The 24,318-nt window shown below is 41.1% G+C and overlaps 1 protein-coding gene and 1 non-coding gene across 4 annotated transcripts in view; both read left to right on the top strand.

Annotated features, from left to right (window-relative positions):
- Positions 1-3,838: 3,838 nt before the first annotated feature.
- Positions 3,839-24,318, top strand: part of EGF (epidermal growth factor) — an 85,110-nt gene continuing 64,630 nt past the window's right edge. The window contains exons 1-2 of one of the 3 annotated variants that reach the window (XM_045589027.1): positions 3,839-4,456; positions 23,309-23,508. In XM_045589027.1, the coding sequence (XP_045444983.1) occupies positions 4,333-4,456; positions 23,309-23,508 (324 nt within the window). In that variant the 5' untranslated portion in view covers positions 3,839-4,332. The remainder of the gene's footprint in view (positions 4,457-23,308; positions 23,509-24,318) is intronic. The other 2 variants (XM_045589028.1, XM_036409044.2) reach the window with 2 other exon arrangements.
- LOC118709786 lies at positions 11,325-11,431 on the top strand. The gene has a single exon (XR_004985136.1). It is a non-coding gene; the product is annotated as a U6 spliceosomal RNA (small nuclear RNA).

Here is a 24,318-nt window from a genome sequence, read left to right as displayed (position 1 = left end):
CATCTGTTGAAGGACATCTTGGCTGCATCCAGGTTTTGCAATCTTATATAATAAAAGGGTAATATGCAAATAGATCAAACAGCAGAACTACGGGAACGCCATGACTCTTCCCATGGGCCGGCCCTGCCCTCGAGTAGGCCCCCTCCCCCATCTCGATTAGGGGCAGGGGTGAGCCTGCAAACAGCCCATGGCCTCTCGCCCTGGTTGGCCTTCTCCTGATTGGAGCAGGCTGGCTGGACCCCACCAATGCATGAATTTATGCACCAGGCCTCTAGTTATGAATAAAGCTGCTATAAATATTCATGTGCAGGTTTTCTGTGGACATAAGTTTTCAGCTAATTTGAGCACATACCAAGGGGAAAAAACAATCCTTTTTCAATAAAACTTTTACAGCTGGTATTCCTATCTTTTCCTTTTTCTTTCTTTCTTTCTTTCTTTCTTTTTTTTTTTTTTTGTATTTCTATCTCGATGAATTATAATTTCCCCTCTGTAGCTGATTCCTATGCCTTCCCAATTTCTTTCCCTTAGCACCATTGCAGTTTCTGCCACATGTGAATCACAGAAATGCCAGACTCATGTCAACAACTTTGTCTCTAAAAAACAAGAAAATGTTTTAAAATCTTATAGGGGATGTCCTGGCACACTTGATAGTCATAGGCAGATGTGTACTGTTCCTGCAGGCGGGTGTTAATGCTAATAATTATGCCTACCAAAATGTACTGCCTCGTCACTTCTGGTTTCTGTGGTCATAGCTACAGGCATAGTGTAAGTTCTTTAAAAAAAAAAATAATGATCTATCTATTTATTTTGAACAAAAACACTGTCTAACAATGAAAGAATAATGACTTCAAATTCCATAAATATGTTTGATATTGGGAACTTTTCCTAGCCTTTCTGATCTTCAGTGGCCGGTGAAATAAGCAATAATATCCACCTTTCACAGCGGTGCTGAGGATGGGAAGTTACGTGAATAAAGGCTGGCATATTGGGGGCGATCTGTGAATGGTGTGGTGGTAGTGATGTTTGTACAGCAAGCATCTGCCCTGGGAGAATAGGGTGCTTTGTGTTCCAATAGGGAAATTTTATCGGAACAATAAGAACGATGACCAGGACACATAACCATGCCTTCCAATAGCCTCCTTTCTATTGATGTTCACTCACACTTAAGAGCATCTGGAGCTGTCTAACTCTCTTGCTGACCTGCCAGAAGGATTTCCTCCCTCACAGCTGTGCCCCTCAGGATCGAAGGACCTGATAAATAAACATCTCATTTCTTTGTTCGTTCCTGTTCCACATCCTATTGTCAGCACGGCCTTCCTGCTTCTCCAAGCCAATGTGAGGTTTCCTAATAACCACATGAAGTTCTACTGTGTGCTCCAGTCTGTGGAGTTTGCTGCAGTACCCCCTTCTTTCCTGACAACCCCGGAATACTTAGTGCCTGGCCATTCATTAGCGGATACTCATAAACTATTTGCTGTTGCTGTTAGTTCATTTGAGCAAGCTCCTGAACTTAGGGGATTATGACTTCTGTTTCTTGTATGTACTCTATACAGTGTCCTATCACATATAGCAGTTTAATAAATCAGTTAGTTAATTTGATTCAATCCCAGAAACTCAAAAGTATTTGGCAGCTCAAACCAGTAAAGCTTTTTTTTTAATTTTAATATTTTTAAAAATATTTTTATTGATTTCAGAGAGGGTGAGCAAGATAGAAATATCAATGAAGAGAGAGAATCATTGTTTGGCTGCCCCCTGCACATCCCACACTGGGAATCAAGCCCACCACCCAGGCATGTGCCCTCACCAGAAATGCAACGGTGACCTCCTGGTTCATAGGTTGATGCTCAAACACTGAGCAGCACTGGCTGGGCGAAACCCACACAGCTGTAATAGATTTCTGAGCAACCTTAAAACAAGAAAGATGCTAGTGTGCCCAGGACAGGTTCAGCTTTCCCTGGAAGTAAGAGGATATGGACTTCGTAGATATCTCTGGAGGTGCTTTCTAAGTGGTGGCTGTGTCCTGTGATTTGCTGGGTGGGCAATCCTGAACTGTCTGTGCGTTAGCTGGGATTGATCTTCCTCTCAGTCACCAGCCTCAGCTTCTACCACAGCCATGTCGAGGGGCATGTGTGACGACGCCATTGGCTTAGGTGACACGTCATTAGGAAAGCGTGTCTTTTTACAACCCAAAGCAATACGAGAGATTCCAGATCCACGTAGAATATGGTTGCGGATTATTTCCTATTTGTGTCCCTGTCCTTCTCCTCTTTTGTCTCCATGAAAAATCTTGATGCTTGGTTGCCCTGTAAGCCACAGCTATTGCTGTCGCCTGTGACACCGGCAATGCATTTTGCTAAAAGGCAGTAACTCAGTGCAGGTTATTTGAAGGACACCCATTCTGAGTCTTGAGTCTCAGTCCGGGAAGCGGTGGAATATTCCATGTGTCCCCCCCACGTGACTTCTGCTGCCCCCGGGGTCTGTTTCTCCTGTTGAGGCTCGGGAGCTGCCTGGCAGAGGCCGGCTGAGATGGGCGGAATCCTGCCTCTAGCTGTTTCAGAAACGTGGCCGCAGCATTTGAGGAATGATGAGGACGGAATTAAACATGAGGAAAAGGCTTGGAGTGGTTCCCGTTTTCCTTCGTGGCGGGCCTCCCCTGGCGTGACTGTTATTTGTGTGACTATCACTTTATCTACACGCTGACCAGCCCTTGGGACACGGACTCTGGGCAACGTAAGTGAAAGGTTGTTTTCCAGGGTGAAGTAAACGGGCAGAAATTTCCATTGCTCATCAAATCAGGTGCACACGGTTTGCCTGAGCTAGATACTTGGGTGTGCTTTTGAACTACACGCTCTTGCCCTGGTGTTGTGGCTCAGTGGTTGAGCCTTGACTTATGAACCAGGGGGGTCACGGTTTGATTCCTGGTCAGGGCACATGCCCGGGTTTCAGGTGCAATCCTCAGTAGGGGGCCTGCAGGAGGCAGCCGATCAATGATTCTCTCTCATCATTGATGTTTCTATCTCTCTCCCCCTCTCTGAAATCAATTAAAAAAAAGATTTTAAAAAGAAAAAAGTGCTACTGCTCCAAGTAGAAAGTAGTCAGGAGGGAGTGAACGAGACTCCGAGCTTCTACCGTCTATCACCATGGGAAAAGGGAGCCCACACTGTTTGGGAAGGACCAGCAGTCAGCTCTGCTTTCCCAGCTTTTGCACCATTACCTTATTTTTTCCAGCGCTGCTCTCTAAAAACAGCCCACTCCTCTCCCTGCACTCCTGGCCCCTCTGCTATTTGTTATCCTCCCGCTGAAAGCAAAGGTGCCTGTGCACACTGGCTCTCCTCATCTGGCTCCAGGGGTTTCCCTTTGATTTGGAAAGAATGATCTTCCAAATTCCGCTATAAAGAGAAAAAAAGAGGAGGCTCCAGGAAAGAGCACCGGTGTTGACATTTTGTTCAAAGAATGAGTTGAAGGTCACTCTTTCTTTCGTATGGCTCAGCGAGAATGATCAATTGCTATAAGACTGAATTATCAGCGGCGTGGCTCGCTGCTGATTTATACGGCGTGGCTTAACTCTGTCTTCATCCTTCAAGATATTAAAACGTAGCTAAGAGTCAGCAGGTACCTCCGAGGCCCCGGCTGCCCGGCCGGCTGCTCCCTAATTGCTCTCCCCACTCCTGCCCAGAATATTTATGGTGAGTAGCCAGTTATCTCTCCTTTGGCAGCTGGCCCTGCTTTCCTGTCGTGTGGAATTGCCTGCATTCGCGTTTGCAAACAGAGGCTCACTCAAGTGTCACTAAAGGAAGAGGAGGTGGAGCCAGAGCGCTTTAAAAAGGAAAGAGGAGTCATTCTGCTTTTCAAAAAGAGAAACCGTGCCGGAGGAGGAGGAATCGGATCCCCACATTTCTTCTTTCAGCTTCATCCAGGGTCCTGGTGGGAACCTTCCATCCATTCTTTTCTTTTTCTTTTTTCTTTTTTTCTTCTCTCTCTCCCTCTAGCCTTTGCCCGTTGCTCTCTCTGCCGGCCACAGCAAAGTCAGCTGCAGGCCTCCACCGTGTGGCTGTGACATTGTGACATGTGTCAGAAGGGTGTCAGGTATTTCTTGCTGGCTTCCCAAAAACGTAGATAAAAAAATCTGTCCCAGAGTGACCCTATTAGCCTGCTTTTGGGCACTGCCTTGAGTTGAAGCAGAAGGAGGTGAAGGGCAACAGCGAAAGCCCTGGAGAAGATGCTCCAGGGCTGCGGGCCGGCTGGTGAGCACTCCTGGGGGCAGACGCACCGCCACGCTATGCTCAGCCAAAGCCACGTTAGTCCCTATTGAGAGTCCAAGCCCGGAGGATCATGCTGCTCTTCCTTGCTGCTCTGCTGCCGGCAGTTATTAAACTGGGCTTTAGCCTCTCTGCTCTTCCGCGCCGGAACTGTCCTGCCGGCGCCCCTTCGGGAAACGGGGATTCTGCGTGTGCGGGTAAGTAATCCATTCAAAGGAACTCACTTCTTCCTGGGAACTGTCCTCAGCTACTTGTGCATTTCCTCTTGTAAAGCTGGGCTTTTTTTTTTTTCTTTCCTGATTTGTCTTTGCACGTGTACATTTGCTTGATTTTTGTTTTCTAATGCTTGTGTAGTTAGTCCCTTACTGGCTGTTAAGCCCAGCTGCTACCGGCTGTCCAGACTCCTGGTTCCCAGACTGTTCTTCCACGTGCAGCTGAATGTGTGTCATTGTAAACCAGCTGAACATTTCTCTTCACGAGGAATAACTAAACGTTAGTTGATCAGCTTTTTAAGCATTTTTTTTAAATGGACTCTAAGGCATAAAATATTCTCTAATATCTTGGTGCAAGAACTCCGAAGTGGCTTAAAAACCAGTGGAATAAATGGGTGAGGACTGGGAACAAACGTGGTTCTATTATGAAAGCTAAGCTAAGTTTCACCTGACACCTCCCCCTCCCTGCCCTCCCCACTCCTTCCGTTTATGAATCTCTGACTGGCTCCAGGTTTTTAGTAACAAACAGGTGCACTGTAACTCTGTGAACTGCTAAGAAATGACAACATGCCACTTACCCCTCCCATAATAAAAATGGGTTTTTAATCTAGGAGAAGTGGGGTTTTGCTGAATGCAAAATACCAATCTTGCTTAAGGACATAGCCTGAAAAAACAACCCTCTCTCTCTCTCTCTCTCTCTCTCTCTCTCTCTCTCTCTCTCTCTCCCTCTCTCTCTCTCTCTCCCTCTCTCTCTCTCTCCCTCTCTCCCTCTCTCTCTCTCTCTCTCTCTCTCTCTCTCTCTCTCTCTCTCTCTCTCCCCATTTTATTTTGCTCTTGGTTGGGTCTTCAACCTGCTGTTCAAACAAGGCAGCCACTTCCATCCCTTACAGAACACGAACTACCCTGACGTTCCTTTCTACTCGTTTTGCCCTTTAGAGAAGGGATCTGACTCTCAAAGAGCGATAAACCGAGAAAATATAGTACCGTTTCCAGGAGAGAGGTCTCTGGGAGGCAGCACAGAGCAGTGGGAACTGAGAGAACAGAGCTGAGCCAATGCTGACGCTGGCCGGGCTCCTGCCCTGGCTGCCTCGTGGAGGAAGTTACCAGTGCGATCAGGTGTTCCTGCTCTGGCCCTCAGGACTGACTCCAGGCCACACACATTGCACCAGGGAGCAGAACCCTAGGGAGAAAGGAAGAAATTCTCATGACCTTTGTGACTCCAGCACCTGGAACATTTTCAGCTTTCATTTTATGTGTTCAGCCTAGTCTTACTGAATGAATGAGGAGTCTTTCCTTGATCACAGAGTCCCAGAGAATACCGGCCAAAGGGGGTGACTAAAAACACGGACCTCACGAGCATGGAGCTCGGCTGTTGGAGGCAGAGGGGAAAGCTGTTGGACACAGTTGCGTTGAATAGCCTGGAGCCTCCCTGGGGTGGGTGAATTGTCCCAAGAGTACTTGGCAAGTGACCAGAATTAGGCACTGCCATTTGCATGGGACCTGTGGGGAGATGGTGGGAGCCAGTCAGGAAGCAGAACTTGAGAGAGGGGGAAATCCCACAGACATGAACTTTTACACGTAGCTTTTAGACTCTCGCGACCCACAGGTTGAGAACCGCTAGCAGGGTCACCTACGACCATCGGAAAACACAGATATTTACATTACGGTTCATAACAGTAGCAACATTACAGTTATGAAGTAACAACAAAAACAATTTCATGGTTGGGGTCACCACAACGTGAGGCACTGTGTGAAAGGGTTGTAGCATTCGAAAGGTTGAGAACCACTGATTTAGAGTCTTAGGGAACCACCGATTCCTGCCAGCAAGCGAAACTTGGGCTCCTCACCGCCCCTAACGGGGGCTCAGAAGTGCCCTCACGGGTCTGGATGCACCAAATAAACTTGGAGACCAGGCAGGACAGCGACAAGGAGTTCAAGGGACTGAGTCGGGGTGGAAGGAACACAGGTTTTAGAGGCAAACCCACCTCATTGCAAATCCATGCTACCTAGTTAATACTTGAGTTCTATTGGAATACTGCAGGAAGTAGCCCCACCCCCTTTTTGGGATCGTTGTGAGGATCACATGAGATGCCACCTGCAACACGCCTACCACAGAGGCCAGCAGGCTGTGCTCAGTAAATGTCCTCTGGGCTCCATGTCTTGGCTCAGTCTGTTTGATCAGATCACACCCTGAGACGCCTCCTTCGGACCATGGATGCCACTCTGTGACTCTGCCTCTTTGCTTCCTTGATTTTTCAAGTCACTGGTTTAAATCCCCTACTTTACACTCCACGTCTCATGTTAGCTGATAACTGTCTGGGTCACACGCTGTGCCCCCTGCATTTCAGAGGCTAGTGTTTCTCCTTTCTAAATAGATCTGGTGCTATCATCGACACCGCTCCCCCCCCCCCCCCCCCCCCCCCATTGAATTCCACTTGCCTTATTTCTTGTCCTTGGCATTCAGACAGACCACCTCTGGCCAGCCTGACCCAGCAGAAAGAAGGCTTTGTGGTTTGACAGGATTCAGGTAACTTCAGGCAAGACTGTCACTCATGTGGCTGGTAGCCACATAAACCAAGTGATAACGCAGAACTGGATTTTCTTTTCATTCCTCCCTTCTCCTGCTCCTCTGTGTTTTTTTTTTTTTTTTTTTTTTTTTTTTTTTTTTTTTTGTGTGTGTGTGTGTGTGTGTGTGTGTGTGTGTGTGTGTGTGTGTTTTATCAACCCAGTATTCTGCTAGCTTCTATTTGAGCTATAGTAGGTGAGGACAGCAATAAAGAAAACTGCTGGCAAGTGGCTTCTGAACTTTCAAGCTTATTTGCCCTCTAGGAGAAAAACCTGTTGAAAAAAAGGAACAGTTCCTGTTTGCCGTCTGTACTGGCATTATGTAGACAAACTTTCCTGGTAAAATAAAGGGTGAAGAAGAAGTACGGACTGAGCCTCAGAGGGCTGGCTGCCGGAGGAACCGGGGCACTCAGCCCGCTGGGAGATCACTGTTCGCAGTAAACAGTGAAATCGCGGATTTCAGCACCGGCTCAGGCTTGGTCAGCTTCCCAGTCATGTGCAAACCCGAATAATTTCATGGTCAGGATCTTTGTTTTTTCAGCCAGGGTTATGCAAAAGGTTTTTGTTTTTCTTTTTAATCTAACTGCAAAGAAATTCTAGAAATGACCTTTTATGCATGGCACGGAAATGACTCTGTCCCCTGTGGTTTATGGTCTTGGAGGGATAGTTTAGTGGTAAAGAGCTTACATTTTGGTGTCAGACCTGGGTTCAAATCCCAGTTTTGCTGCTTGTGAGCCATGTGTCTCATTTTCCTCACTCTAAAATGAAGATAATTGCCCCCTTTTCCTAGGATTGTTGTCAGGACTGTGTTAATGTATTTGTTTTCAATGTTGGCCACACATCAGAGTCACCAATGTCCAGACTACCATCCAGTCCACCTGGGTCAGAGTGGCTTCGGGGGTGGAATTCAGGCATCACTTTCTCTGAAAGTCTCCCTTGGTGATTCTAATGGGCATGATGTGTTTAAACCGCTAAGTTAATGCATGTAGGAGCATAAAACAGACGTGGTATGTAATAGGCACTCAATAAGTCTTAGCTCCTATTGGTATTTTTTTATCATTGCTAAAATTATTTCTGTTAAAATATGACTCCATTTCTTCTATAATAATTGAACTTTTTTTTTTTTTTTACAACTGGAAAACACCACATTGAAAAATCTGAGATGGTTTTACATGAAAAATTATAGTCAAGATAATTTCAACATTCATAGCTTGTATTTTTTGTAGCTAGAAGTAACATTTATTAAAAATACAAAAGCATATCAAACTGCCGAAACCGGTTTGGTTCAGTGGATAGAGCGTTGGCCTGCTGATTGAGAGGTACCAGGTTTGATTCCGGTCAAGGACATGTACGTTGGTTGCGGGCACATCCCCAATAGGGGGTGTGCAGGAGGCAGCTGATTGATGTTTCTCTGTCATCGATGTTTCTAACTCTTTATCCCTCTCCCTTCCTCTCTGTATAAAATTAATGAAATATGTTAATAAAAAAAGAAAACATATCAAACTGATTTGGGCAAGTGCCCTTGTGGTAACCGTTGCTCCAATTTTCTTTCTGTGACACCAACAGATAAGAAATTCACTGACTGAAGATTAAATATTCTTGTAAGATTTCTTACCAGTAACCATTTTATTTGACAACAACAAAACAAGGAACTCAAAAGTAATAATTTAAATTACATATATATTTTTCCTTATAAAAAGGGAGAGAAAGGGAGAAATAGAAACATCAGTGATGAGTGAGAATTACTGATGGGCTGCCTTCTGCATGCCCCACACTGGGGATGGAGCCCACAACCCAGGCACGTGTCCTGCCCGGGAAGCGAACGGTGACCTCCTGGTTCAGAGGTCAATGCTCAACCACTGAGCCACGCCAGCCAGTCTTGGAACCAATTTCTTTAAGATTTTTTAAAGCTGCTAGCATTTAAAGGAACGATAAAATAAGTCTTTAAATGAATTTATATTTTGAGGTTAGTTGGGAGATGTTCAAATATCTGACATTCAATTTGGGAGTCAGAAGGTGAGAATTCTCTGTGTTCATGGGAGAGCAGATGATTGTTTCTCATCAAAAGCCAATGAACTAGTAATTTGGTTCGCAATTTGGCTTCATGAAAATCCTTTTGAACGAATTTCTTATCTAGTACGAATGTTTTCTGTTTTATTGACATCAGTAGTCTCCAAACTCTATTCCATCTGGAAAAAAATTAAGATGTGGGCATATGCTCTCAATTTGTGTGTTTATCAGTTAGTTACATGTCATATGTATACCACTATTATGAACATTATACTACACATATTTCTAATATTGTCTTTCCAAACAATAGTGACCTTTTTTCAGTCTGTAAGCGGTACACACCCTACTTGGCGAGACTGTTGTAGAGAAGTAATCAAATGATGGAATACATGCTTCATCTTTCTTAGCTCTTAGTCAGCTCCCTTCACTTAGGCACAAAGAGATAAGCAAAGGTTTACTTTTTCTTTTTTTCTTTTTTCAAGTAAAGGGGAGTTCTTTATAGTGAATTACTTCTCTCAGAGTGGATAGTGGAAGGAGTAAAAATGACTTTCCTCAGGGTGGATAACGGAAGGCATGAAAATGCATTGAGATTCCTCCATAAGGACCAGAAGGAGCGACCAAGCCTAAAGATGGGCTGCAGTGTCAGGAATTCCAAAGCTCCATGGCCTGCTGGAGTGTCTATATCTTAGGATTTTAAAATAAAAACAGGTGCCTTCAGCCTGTATTCTGGGGAAACCAGCGTGTCTCTCCCGAGACAGTGGGAATGGTGATGTGGAAGGGAAGGAAGGCTCTTGTGTTCCTGCTGGCCCTTCTACTGACCAGTGCGCTCACCAGTGTGCTGCCCCTTTCCCACATCTCATAACCTCACGCCCAACGCCACCCTGTTTTACTTCTTAAAAGACCTGGTGCTATGAACTGTGAGCGGACAGACTTTAACTGAAAGTTTGTGTTTGTATGTGTGTGTGTGTATGTGTGTGTGTGTATGTGTGTGTGTGTGTGTGTGTATGTGGAGGGGGGCTGTGAGGGGAGGGAAGTTGCTGTGGTGTTAGCCACATCCTGGTCCAGCACATCAAACAACTAAAACGCTTTTTCATTTTTGTTCTTAAAAGTTAAGTGATTGTTCTTTGTGGGAACACTTACCGGCCATCTCTCTCTTGGGTGCCAGCCCCTGCCACGTTGGCTGGCCTGGGTGAGGCTGATCTACACCCAGACCGCGTTCCCAGGCCCCTTGGTCTGTTTCAGATGACCTACATTCCCACGCAATACATTTTAGATTTTTCTCCTCCTCTTCCTCCTTCTCCTCCTCTTCCTCCTTCAATTCTGTTTTCCTGATCAGATCTTGGGCCTCCTTTTTTAAAATTCAAAACAAAACAAAAAAAACTAAAATGTTACTAAGTAGCATACTGAAGTTATTTTAATAAGCAAAAGAGTTGTTTCTCAAAAGAAAAATTATGGCCACAGGTTTTAAACTAATTTTTTCTTTTCTCTTTCCACAATGGGAGAATGTTAATTTTGAGACAGAAGCCAAGCTTTTCGAAGGCAGGTTCCAGGTGGTGGGAATACTACCTGGAGAGGAGACTTTCCTGTGTGCTCAGGGTAGGAAGGAATTCCATTTGGAGAAGTGGCTTTCTTTAGCCTCATAGACACATCAGAAGTGAGGCAGGACACTGACATCCAAATAGACCGTCGAACGTCTGGTGTTGGCCAGTTATTGTAAGGTATTCCTATTATACCCATTCCTTAATGAGGGTCTGATTGAAAGTTAGAGGTTGATGGTACTTGTGCTGAGGAAGATGAGGAGACTAGTCCCACGTTTCAGGTGAAATGGTACAATGAGCGGCAGGCCGGAGGGACTGAAGCACAATGTCTCACAGCGGGGTGGCCAGAGGGCAGATGAGAGGCACCAGTGGGCGAGGATGAGGGAAGCTGCATATGCCCCCGTCAGTGGTCAACTATTAGGTGTAGTAGTAGTTTGGACTCTGAATCACTTACTATATCTCCTCTCTTATTTTTGTTATTAACTTGTAGATTTCATTGTACTACTTTATTGAGATTGATTTATGTGTTGTCTTGTAATCCAGATAATTAAAAAATCAAACAGTAACCATCAGACAAAAGGTGATTAAAATCCCTTACCTAGAAAATAAGTCTTCTACAATCTGTTCAACAACTTTCCAATATGTGGGCATTGCCTGATTTAAGATATTTCAGCAATTATTTTAATGTGGTAGTTTTTGTAAACTTGTTATGAGTAAAAATAAAAATGAAAGATTCAATAGTGCTCGCTTCGGCAGCACAGATACTAAAATTGGAACGATACAGAGAAGATTAGCATGGCCCCTGCGCAAGGATGACACGCAAATTCGTGAAGCGTTCCATATTTTAAAAAGAAATAAAAAAAAAAAAAAAAAAAAAAGAAAGACTCAATAAATAACCTCAATATCTGGGAACTACTGCATTGAAGAGCTTTTTTTTTTTCCCCCCCAGAATGTCCAGGTCAGTTTTAAACAATGCACTTTCTTTCAAGGAATTACTAAATATTTTTCAAGAAATTCTCAAATTCTATGAAGCAACTTGATGTTGAGTTTAGACTTTGTTATTACTCTGAATTTGAGAAATCCTAGAGTTAGGAAACAAAATGTGAGTTTTATTATGTTATAGTTCCAAATGTTAGAATTATAATTAACTTTAAGAAGGAACCAGAAACAGTAAAATAATAATAATAATAATAATAATAATAATAATAATAATAATAAATAACTACAAAAACCTTGGTCATTGGAATGAAATTGTCCCCACTGTCTGTCTTTTTCTTGACTTCAGGCTAGTACTTTTATCCAGAATGATAATTCTACTCATGAAGGAAGTACTACCTGGACATTAAATGAACCAAGAATACAGATTCATTTTTTAGAGATTATATATTAACACTCAGGCTAGGAAGGAATTCCATGGTTGGGAGTGGCTTTCTTTGACCTTGTGGACACAAGTCAGAAGTGAGATAATAATGTTAATAAATAATGGCTTTGCACATGACCATTCCAGTCCCATCCCCAGCTGTTGGATTTGCTGGGGACCACAACAAGATGATGACTGATTTCTGGGCTGTGATGTGATGTTTTTGTCAATTGTAGAAAAAGAAAAAAATATTATTAAATAGAAGGGACCTTTACCCTTCTTGAAAGATCTCACTGTATCTGAAAAGAGATTTTGATTTTATTTTCATGTCCAATGTTACTAACCTTTGAAAGCAATTTTGGGATAATGCGTGTAAATGGCTTTCTGTAGTAGTTAATTTTTTTTCTTAACATCATCATTCAAAGCTTGCGTTTGATGCTAGAAGTTAGTTAATGTATAGAAACCTCAGTCATTTTAGCCAAATTCAAGGCACATGCTTCTGCTCTCAGCACCTCTTGACCTTCTTTCTGAGCCTGGAGTTTGAATTGGTGTGTGAGTGTGTTATCACTTATGACCTTGATTTTCTGAATCTTCCAAACTTGGCCAACCCTTCTAATGTCTCTCAGTGTCTGGGTTTTCCAAGCGGTTCTCAAGTTACTTATACACTGCAATTGTGTGAGTGTGAAGGCATTTGAGAACCAGCAGACTTCTGTGGCAGTGACTCATGGCATGCACTGATTTATTTGCAAAGCCCCCTGTCTCTGAAAGGCCTACCTTCTTTTTCCATCCGGATCGGCCTGTCATGGTGCTGCAGACCAGCTTTGTGTGCAGGATGTGGATTTCCTCCTGAGGTGGTTCTTTTTGTGGGTAGATGGTTGCTAGGATACAGACAGTCCTAACAACATCATGGCAGCTGCCTTGTTCTTCATCACATGATGCATCGGTGAACCAATAGGGTTTTATTTCATTCACTTCGACGCTCTTGTGGTTAACATTTCTAAAGCTTGAAGAAGGAACTTTCTTCTCTCATAGATACCAACAGTTCAAAGATGGAAGATCAATCAAACTCAACACTGTGATAATATAAGGCTGCTGACACCAATTCTGTGTATTTTGGGTCCTTCCTTTATGAGACTTAAAAACAGGTCCAGAAACAGGAGCTGCCAGGAGTCTTCTTGCTTTCTCTGAAGCATAAAAGTATTCCGCTTGTAATAGAATTTTCAATTCAAGAGAATGTAAACTCTCTTTTTGTGCAGGGAAATTACAAAGGTTACTGTCATTGATGTTAATTTACCCAGTATGTGGAGATGTATATCTTTTAGATTTAAGCATCGTTGTTGAGAATTTTAAAAACTCCAAGTGGGTGGAAAGCTTAGATTTGAAAATGTATCTTAAAAATTGACTGAAACTTTTATATTTCTTGATTAGTCTAATGAATCGTGGTGGTACATGTAAGGGGGGGGGGAAGATACATGACAAAAATTTCCATCTAGAATCTCAATCTATTTAAAATGCACCCAACAATGTCCAAGAGAGAATGATAGGTGATTATCTTTCAATGTTGATGTACAGGAGTGGGCAAAAGCAAGTTACTAATAATACATAATATAATAATGATTAAATAAATAATAATACAAGAATAAACTATGCTTTCCATACTCACAACTGTAAACCTACTTTATCTTCTGGAACAAAAAGCTAAACAGAAGCACACTGTGAATGGATGTCCCTCTTTAACGTAAGCTGTGCTGGTGCATAGGAAATAACCAGGTTCTGGTATTCCCATCAGGATGAAATGTCATGTTTGAAGCAAAAAATAAGTTTGTCATTTTTGAAACAAAGGATAAATTTTAAACTGAATAAACAGTGGTTTGTGCTTTACATAAATTGATTGATCTTGTCACAGGAAAAAGTGGAGCAGTTTTGGACAAGTGGTTCTAGTGTCACATTTACTTGTCACCTTAAGTTTAAATGGAAGAGTTCTCTCACCTTAGCCAGTGCACTATGCCTAGCAGGATGTGCTAGGCCTCAGCTTTTTAAATTAATAAGGTCCAATTACATAGCTGATATGAGCTGCTAGTACTTGCCTCATATAAGGATACTTAATTCGTAGAAGGGGCTTAGAATCTTATCTGACATAGTGAGTTCCAAGGACATATGAACTGTTACTCTACCAAATTCCATAAGCTGAGGCATTAGTGACACCTTTGCATTGTGTAAATTTTCTAAGCTTATTTTTCAAATTTGCAGTGATGCTTAGAGAAATCAAGGTGGGTTTCTTGGGATAAGTCTAGTGTTAACAATCATCTTACCCAGCGTGTAACCTGTGACTTATTATCCTTGATGATAAAATATGGCATGACATCTTCAATTAATTATTTTTTTTCTAAGTAATTATTTTTACTATTTGTCACATTTGCTCTCAACATTTCAAGAAAATTATGGGAAGTGGTTTTTCTCAATGTTTATATAGCTATATATACCACTGGTCAGAATGGGATAAATGAGAACAATGGATCTGGATTCAAAATACATATAGACTCCAACATTCTTTTATGTTTTATGTTTTTACTATTTTTCTAGGAACACTCAGAATGTGGTATTTATAGGCAAATATTTATTTTTTTTAGACTTTCAATTTGAGCAACATTATTGTAAAGTTAGTAGAAAAGATGACTGTGTTATCAATAGTTACAAATGAGACTTAGACCAAATTTTGAACCTCTAAAATTTTTTACAAATTTAATCAATTTATTAATTTTTTAGACTTCCTTCAAAGAGCCAAGCTTTTAGTGTTATTTGGAGGGGGTTGTTTGTTTTACGTTATTGTTTTATTTCCTGTAGCAGAGCTCATATTGACCCTATTGATTTGGTATTTAAAGTTTAGAAAAGCAGAGAGAAGGAAACATTTCACAGACAATAAGAATTAGGGTAAGAAGCATCGACTTACGAATTTACCACCAGCTCTGGCTTCTTTACAAAATGCTGGAAACCAGGAAACTATTGAATTCTGTAAGTCAGGTGGGATAGGAATTGAACTGATAAGTATTAGATCGAAAGGACCTTCAGGGTCATCTACCCCAACTGCCTCATGTCACGGATGACAGGCTGAGATCAAGGAGAAGAGATACTTCATCAGGGTCCTATGAGACCTAGAATCTGGGGCCCTGGACACACACATGCCACCTCCCAGGACTGACTGTTGAGAGCCCACCAATGCAATGATTAGTCCTTTCTACAAAAAAGTATTAATCACATTAAGTTGGAAAAGTCTCTCACTATATCTAGTTCCTTACATTGAAAGGTCCTTGTAAGTAGGACTGAGACTTTCTTTTCTACAAATTACAACAATAAATCAACTCAAATAAATTAAACACATTTTATTCAACCTTAGTTATGTGTTTGGGCTGGTAATGGTCACATCACTGACCCAGATGCCCATGGCATCCTGAGGGACAGGCAGGTGCCAGCCCAGAGGCCCGGGGCGGGGCATGCTGCAGTTTACCTGCTGACTTATGAACCGTGCTAGTTGGATTTATCAAAACCAACTCTTCCAAAACCCCCCAAAGTGGTTTCAGAGCATTCTTGCAAAGGCACTAGAGATAGCAGCTGATACTGTGATGCAAGCCCAAGAGACCAATGAGGAATGGAAGGCACTGACCCTGCACAGGAGGTAAAAACCATGTCAGTCTCAAAAGAAATCCAACAAGAAAGAATTCAAAACAAAACAGCAACAAAACAATTCCATTTTCTTTAGAGTTGACCAAATAAACACATAAATAAATAAATAATAGAAATTAAGAAGACAGCCTTAAAAATGCACTTATGTTTATTAAGTGTAAAAATTGCCTTAAAATGTTAGATAATGCTCATATAAAGCCATTAGGACAAATAAGTTGCTGAAAAATAAGTATCTAGAATGTGAAAACAACTTTTATGATTTTTACAGTTGTGTTAAAAAGTTATGACATTCAAGACTATGTTTACTATGATAGAAGGTTCTCTTTAGGTTTCTGAAGCAAAAATAGAAAATGTCACAGAAAACATTACTAACATTTTGAAGAAATTAGTATTAGAAAAATTGTACAGATGAGTGAAAGTAAAGGTGTGTCTAATATATCCCAGTTTATGATATTTTCTAGAAACTAATAGTTAACATTAACGAGAGCTCGCTGTATGTGAGGGAAAATTCTAAGCACTTGGCATGCATCGATTTATTTAGTCTACATAACAATCCTAGGATGTAAGTACTAGATTATCTCCATTTTAAAGATGAAGAAACTGATGCACAGAGAGTTAAGTAATGAGTTGAGGGTCTGTAGGGAAAGGGAAAAATCCCCCTTCCCTCCTCTGGTTCCTTCAGCTGCTTTATAACCAACTTGACGTGAGGCAGACTTAGGAGAGAAAATCAAAAGTAATTGTCCTCGCACGGGAACCCCGTGCACATGAGGGGTTCAGAGGCAGAAGGCTAAAATGAGATATGTGTGACATTCTGAGCTAGGGATGAGGTAAGTCACCTTGGGGTTCAGAGGGTAATTGCAAGATCATAAGTTGAGCAGATGGTCAGGAATTAGTAGTTTGCCCTGCCATACATACAGAGGCCTCAAAAAAGGTTATTTATGATCATCTCCTACTATGGGCAAGGCCCCTGATTCAAATTCTTCTAGGGAGTTAAGAAGAGACAGTTCCACTTGAGCTGCAGGGTTTCAGTTGCCTTTAGCTCAAACATAGTGTGCACACCATGGAGGCCCATCTTGGGGTGACTCACTCTGAATGCGTGCGCTCTCCCCCCACACCCCAATTCACAGCTAATAAGAAGTAAAGCCAGTAAAGAGCCAACAGGGTATTCTGTGTCCCGTGCCTGTGATCTTAGCCACTCTTGTATTTGCCTCTGATATTTTTCATTAGTCAAAACAAAACAAAAAAAGCAAAACAAAAACTCCCAAAACAAAACAACAACAACAAAACACACAAATGCATAAAAGAAGTAATTTTTTCCATGGTCATGACTTCTTTACATATTAACAAATGTATTATGAAGAAAAAAACAGTACCAGTGGTGATGGAGCCACCGCATTTACTGACACATGAACAGATGAGCTCACAATGGGCCTTGAACTGCAGAGGTCTCTCAGGAAGGCAGTGTAAGAAGGAAGTTGAAACTGGAGTTGCACCAAGTGCAATGGGATATATTGATGTCATTACTTCTATAAAAACAAGAATAAACTAGGTTCTTTATAATACTTATACTGGATGGGGAATAGCCATGAAAACATTGACCTACATGCTTCCCACCGAATATCTTGAGTCAAACTTAAAAGAGCAATCAAATGTCACAAAGTTTCCTTTAAAAAAAAAAGAAGTGTTTCAATGATTGGACCTTTGCTGTGATAGCAAATAGGTGTCCCTAGGATGCAATTTGAAAAATAACTAGAGCAATAGAACTTTCTCCAACTTAAAGGTGCCATTCTAACAAGGAGTGAGAAAGTGGCCGCTGATTGTAAGATTTGTGTGTGAGGAGAACAGTTGGAAAACAGATGTTGGAAATGTTTCCATTGTTAGGAGATTAGGTTGTTTAACAAAGTCAACATGTCACCTATTAAAAACTCTCATGTTTGCAGGATTTAAAAAAAAAACCAACAAAACACAAAAAAACCCTGTCAGCAAAATTTTCGAAAACCATTTTTTAAAAACTTCCAAGTAAAGAATTTTTGTCCCTTTTAATTTGTTTAAAAACAAAACAAACATATTATATAATACAACACTGGTTGGTTCGCATTTACAGATTAAAATTTAGGAAGATAGAAATTTGCTAGTCTAATTCAACAAAATTTGTGAATAATTGATGGGTGCAATTAAAAAGTATATTCTGTGATTTTTGTAAATACAGCTAGTGAAGCGTTTCTTTCATCTGATGCAGATACAGTTGTGAAATATCTTTTTTGCCTATGACATCCTTCAATGACTAAATATCAAAACATATGGAACTTTCAACCAAATTTTTAAATTCCTATGTCAACTTCAATCTTTTCAATAAATGGGAACTAATCTGAAGGTAGTGCATAATCTTGATTTTTGACATGCAGAGGGACTTTTGGGCTATGGGAGGTGGTCAGCTGGACATATCCAGCAGAGACTAGAAAATATAGTGGCAGAACTCAGAAGACAGATTTCTGAGTCATGTGTGTGTGTGTGTGTGTGTGTGTGTGTGTGACATCTGGAAAAACTTTTCTAATACTTTAAGGTTGGCAAACGTACTTTAGTCTGGTGGCAATAGTCCTTACATAAAGTTTAGTGTAATTTATACCGGCAGAAGAGGGATATTTAAACGTGTTTACTTAGGATAAAAAATGACCCATAGCACAGGTACTTAAAACGTGGCTGGCTGTTATGCAAAACTGCATTATTATGAGTTATTTTAAAAAGTTATACTGAACTCTGGTATTAGCTAAGAGATATACACATAAATTAATGGGATGGACTAAATTCCCAGAAATGAACTTATACAAATATGGTCATTTGATCTTTGATGAAGATACAAAAGCAATTCCATGGAGAAAGGATAATCTTTTCAATAAATGATGTTGGATTGATTAGACATCCATGAGCAAAATAATGAACCTCAAAATGGGCCATAGATCTAAACCAAAGATGTGAAAATGTAAAACTTTTAGAAGAAAACAAAAAAGAAATATTTGTGTCCTGGAATTAAGTAAAGAGTTCTTAGGAATGACACCAAAAACATAATATGCAAAAAAAATTTGATAAATTGAATCTAATCAAATGAAAACTTTTGCTCTGCCAAAAGTGATGCTGAGAGAATAAAAAGCCGTGCTGTACTGCTTCTTGAAAGAAAACATTTGCAAATGACATATCTGACAAAGGACTTGTATCCAAAATATATATTTTTCAAAAATCTTTCAAATGCAACAACAAGAAAATAAATAACCTAGTTAAAAGTGGGAAAAGGATTTAAATGCATAATCCACCAAGGAGGATATAAGGGGGGGTAAATAAGTCTATGGGAAGATGCTGAGCATTATTAACTGTTGGAGGTTGAATATGACCCCCAAATATGTGTAAGTCTTAGTTCCTGGAACCTATCAATGTAACCTTACACAACAAAAGGGACTTCCCAAATGTGAACTGAGATGGCATGATTAATCTGGATTATCTAGGTGGATCCTAAATGTCCCTATAAGAGAGAGGCAATAATGTCAAAGAAGGAAGAAGGGAATGTAAAGATAATACGGTGCTGGCTTTGGAAATAGAGAAAGGGGCCGTGGAATACATTTTATTTGGGATGCAATATATCTTGGAATTAGATATGAAATTGTCTAGGTGATATGATGATAGTAATCCATTTAGAGGGACCCACTTTCTAATCAGTTCTTGGAACTTGGGTGCAGAGGATCGGCCTTAGGGTGAACATCCCTAGAATAGAGTTTCCTGAAGTGAGTTCCCTGACACAGTTGAACAAGACGCAGAATGGTAAGAATTCCAGATGAATTCAGCATGTGAAAAGCAGCCAAATTTTTTTAAACTTAAACTTCTTCTAACGCCACTTCTTCAAAATAGACTTGCCCAGGCTGTGGTATTTTGTGGAAGAGCCACACTCAAGGGGCCACAGTTTGCTGACCATGGCCTGGCCAAACTGCACCCAAAATAAATGCCATAGGGTTTTGACATCCCAAAGTTTAGCTGTTCAAACATTGCACGCCCTGCCGACATTCAAACCCCAACACATACCACAGCGATGTTTATAGTGGTTGACAGGCCTGAAGAAACACGACTGACTTATCGTTTCCAGCGGTGGTAGAGAACAATGACTATTTCATCAAGCCTAATTCTGTCTTTCATTTCTTTTAGATCACGTTACATTTTATGTCGACAAATCCTCAGCCCAGGCCCTGGTTTACATAAAAATGATGTTGACAGTGTAGGGAAAATGAACCGTGTTTTGAGGGAAGTGGAATTATAATCAGTCAAATAAATAGAGTGAAGATTATACCATCTTGACATAGGACAACCTAGACCAAGGTAGGAAAGGGCACTGGATTGAGAAGGTGGTATCTGGGTCCTAATTCCAACTCCACCAACTAGCCGTGGGATTTTGGGAAATATTCAATTTCCTCATCTGAACTAGATCGATGATTTCCAAATTCACCAAGATGTAAGAATCACCTGCAGTGTCTATTCACAAAATAGATTCTTAGCTCTCAGCCCAGCCCCACTGAACTAGACTCTCAAGAAAATGAATTTTCAGAACACACACACACACACACACACACACACACACAATACCCTGTGGGACTCTTCTAGAGAAATGAGTTGGGGAAACACTAGATTCGGTAATAACTAGGATCTTCCAGTTCTAAGAGACTATGATAAAGCCTGGATGCCATCATTCACAGTGAATAGGAAAATTTTGAGGGTAAAATTTGTTAATTCATACTTAGTAGTTTATAAATATTCTTTATTTGTTTTTTGAAATGTTACTGATGTTAATGCTGTGGTTTGTGCTTTATGGATCTAAGTAGTCTTCAGATTTCTCTTTTGATTATTGGCAGTCAAACCTTGCCATTATAGAAGGTAAATGAGGTCAGGAGGTGAAAGCCTGTTGTTGTTATTATTATTGCTGATAGTAACGTAACTACCATAATCTAGATTGCGTTTTTTTTAAAAAAATATATATTTTTTATTGATTTTTGAGAGAGAGGAAAGGAGAGGGATAGAGAGCTAGAAACATCGATGAGAGAGAGAGAGAGAGAGAGAGAGAGAGAGAGAGAGAGAGAGAGAGAGAATGAGAGAGAGACATCGACCAGCTACCTCCTGCATACCCCCTACTGGGGATGTGCCCACAACCAAGGTACATGCCCTTGACCGGAATAGAACCTGGGACCTTTTAGTCCGCAGACAGACGCTCTATCCACTGAGCCAAACTGGTTTCGGATAGATTGCGCTTTTATTAATTTGATAGATCTGCTAGTATCTTTGGGAAAAGCCCAGACAAATTAATAAAACACACTTGTACCTATTATGCACAAGGAAAACATTGTGCTGTGTTCTTACTAAAATGTTTAGAGTGCCTTTCCTTTCTCCTTTATTTTTAATCTGGAAATCTCCTGTTTAGTTATATTTTAAACGAATAAAATGTTTTCTTGATCTCATTAATGTAACAATGAATTAGGAAATTAATAATATGTGTTGGGGCCATTTATTTAGTTTATAGAGAATACATGATGCACATTTCAAAGGGTGGACTCCACAGCAGGCTGTGGACCACACATGGGCTCTTGGTTCAGGGTGCCTTTTCCTGTTGTCCACTCTTTCTCCATGGCACATCGCTTAGGAGAGGTGAGCTGTGCCAATGTTCTAGTCCACGGGTTCAAATCTGAACTGTGAGAATAAGCAATAGTGAACCACACTTGTGTAGTGCTCCACAATTAATAAAGTATTTCGACATCATAATTTTACTTCTTTCCCCAATAGCCCTCTGACATAGGCAGTGAGGCCCCGGGAGAAGTCCAGAGATACTGATGGAGCCAGGACTGGAAACCAGGCCTGCTGGCTCTTGATCCAATGCATTTCTTCTATGATTTCTTTGATTCTACAGCTGGAGTAGCAATGAAGCCTGGGATCCACCTACACATCTGTGTGGAGAGCCTTGGGTTATGGAGAAAGATACAGGAAGAGTGATTTGAACTAATTCTCTTAGACACTTTGCCGGCACTATTTCAAGAAAAAAATTTTTTTTCTGAGTAAAATGTCATTAAGTCATCATCTTGTCTAATCTTTGGAACAAGAAGTACATATGTTGTGTCACGTAAATGTATTACAGTCTAATGTGAAAACAGAATGGAGTAAGCCCAGCAGGGAAGGAAGGATACATTAGCATCATCTCCAATCCCCACTCATCCCAGTGGTTGCATAGTTACCTAAAGGCCTAGAGCAGTGGTCAGCAAACTCATTAGTCAATAGAGCCAAGCATCAATAGTACAACGATTGAAATTTCTTTTGAGAGCCAAATTTTTAAAATATAAACCTCTTCTAATGCCACTTCTTCAAAATAGACTCGCCCAGGCTGTGGTATTCTGTGGAAGAGCCACACTCAAGGGGCCAAAGAGGTACATGTGGCTCGCGAGTCAAGTTTGCCCACCACTGGCCTAGATTGGCAGGAGCCTCCCACCCTCAGGAAGAGACCAAGAAAACTGACCTGGCTGCAGGAGAGGAAATGGTCCCCCGGCAGCATCTTAAGCAACAAAGGCAAGCTGTCCTTGGAGTCAGCCAGTAATTTAGGCTGAGGTTTCCAGAGGTCTCAGGATTTCAAGCAGTTGTTATGTACCTGGGAGCAGAGTGGGTAGGTGGCCATCACCTGAAATATTAGAGGCCCCGGGTATAGGGTTAGGGAACATGGCAAGGTCCTGCAGGGATCAAGAGATCCAGGAAGGTGCACCACTCAGATTTAGCAAATAAAAACATAGGGCTCCCAGTTAAATTTGAATTCCAGGTAAATAGTAACTATGTAGTGTATGTCCCCCCAGTGTATATGCAATTCAAATTGAATTGAGCATCCTGGGTTTTAGGTGGTGATGCCAACAGAGAAATATGCCAGCGCTTTCACGGGACAGCATTTCAGTTTTCCTGCTTCCACGTAACACCTCTAGTTTTCACCACCTTCTCCCATGTCATTACCCTGAAGGCTCTGTTCACATGTAAGACTGGGGTGGGGGTGGGGGCATTGAGGTAGAAAATGATAATATCTATAACACTATTTCCAATTTATGTAACTACAATTTACATTCATATAGGCCTTTTGCACAGCAGAATATAGTAGATTGTTTCTTTTTTAACATAAAATGTCATTTTATATATAAGAGAAGAAAGTACCGGTACTTTTTTCTTCAAATAGTTTTTTCTTCTTCCATATTTTGGCAATGTTCATTGTTTATAATCAATTTGTGGAGAAGATAACTTACAAAATTAATTGTGAATACACACCACACACACACACACACACACACACACACACACACATATATATATATATATATATATATATATATATATATATATATATATTATGCTTTATATAATATTCTTTTTTTAGGTATTTGAAAGTAATTTACTTTCCATTTTGTTAGTCCTCTTCCTCTTTTTTTGTAATTTCTTTATTGATTAAGCTATTACATACGTGTCCTTATACCCCATTACCCCCACCCCCTACAATATTGTTATTTAAAATATAGAACCTGGAATAAAAAATTAATAACACTTGTGTTAGTTGTCACGGGGAAGTATTATGTCTACATTGGACAAAATATTATTGAAAATGCACAGTTTGGTTTCTTTCTTCCCACATAGGTCCTGCACCCTTCTTAATCTTCTCTCATGGAAAGGACATCTTTAGGATTGACCTGGAAGGAACCAATCATGAGAAATTGGTGACCGATGCTGGTGTGTCAGTGATCGTGGACTTTCATTACAGTAAAGAAAGAATCTATTGGGTAGATCCAGACAGACAACTTTTGCAAAGAGTTTTTCTGAATGGGACAAGGCAAGAGGTAAAGTACCAATTCCTAAGGTATTGAGGGATTTTTGTGTAGGCTGACAAACATGATATAATAGTTAATTAGTAATGTATACATAAGTGAAAATCACATTATAGTTCATATGTGTGCCTGACATGTGTAGTAGGCATTTATTGAATCTGCATCTGTGGCATATGATTGTACAAGCCCATAAAATTCAGAAGCTCCCCAAAGTAGAAAGTGAGGATGTCCATGTATTTTGAGAGCTTGTGTGGAGGTTCTAGCAGGGGAGCGCAGCTACTCGTATACCCTTGACCGAAGACCGGTCCTCTCCTCTGGGGGGAAGGTTGTCCTCTTCCACCGAGCGCGCAGCTTCGGGAGGGACGCACATGGATCGGTGAGGGAGGAGGGGGACACCCGCCTAGCCAGCCAGATCAGCCGAACCAACCCTGGCGATCAATGGGGTGACAGATGTCACAGCCAGATGGCCCTCACATCCTGTATTTTGGAAATATGTCAGTTAATTAAGTCAGGTCACCATTTTATGGTAAAAACATATTATTTATATGACTCTTTATCTGCTCCCGCGGTTTTCAACTGGGGGCAGTTTTGCCCCTCAGGGGATATTTGTCAATGTCTGGAAACATTTGTGGTTGTTACAATTGGATTGGGGAGGAGAAAGGATGTGTTGCTGGCATCTGGTGGGCACAGGCCAGGGCTGCTGCTAAACATCCTACAACACGCAGGACCGTCCCCACAGCTAATACCATCCAGCCCCAAACATCGATCATGTTGAGGTGGAGAGACCCTGTTTCATCATAAAAAATCTTTGTTGAGGGTTTT

Source organism: Pipistrellus kuhlii, unplaced genomic scaffold (genome assembly GCF_014108245.1).
Source record: "Pipistrellus kuhlii isolate mPipKuh1 unplaced genomic scaffold, mPipKuh1.p scaffold_m20_p_1, whole genome shotgun sequence".
NCBI classification, from domain to species: domain Eukaryota; kingdom Metazoa; phylum Chordata; class Mammalia; order Chiroptera; family Vespertilionidae; genus Pipistrellus; species Pipistrellus kuhlii.
The sequence above is the reverse complement of the archived record's forward strand: the minus strand, read 5'-3'. Positions and strand labels throughout refer to the sequence as shown.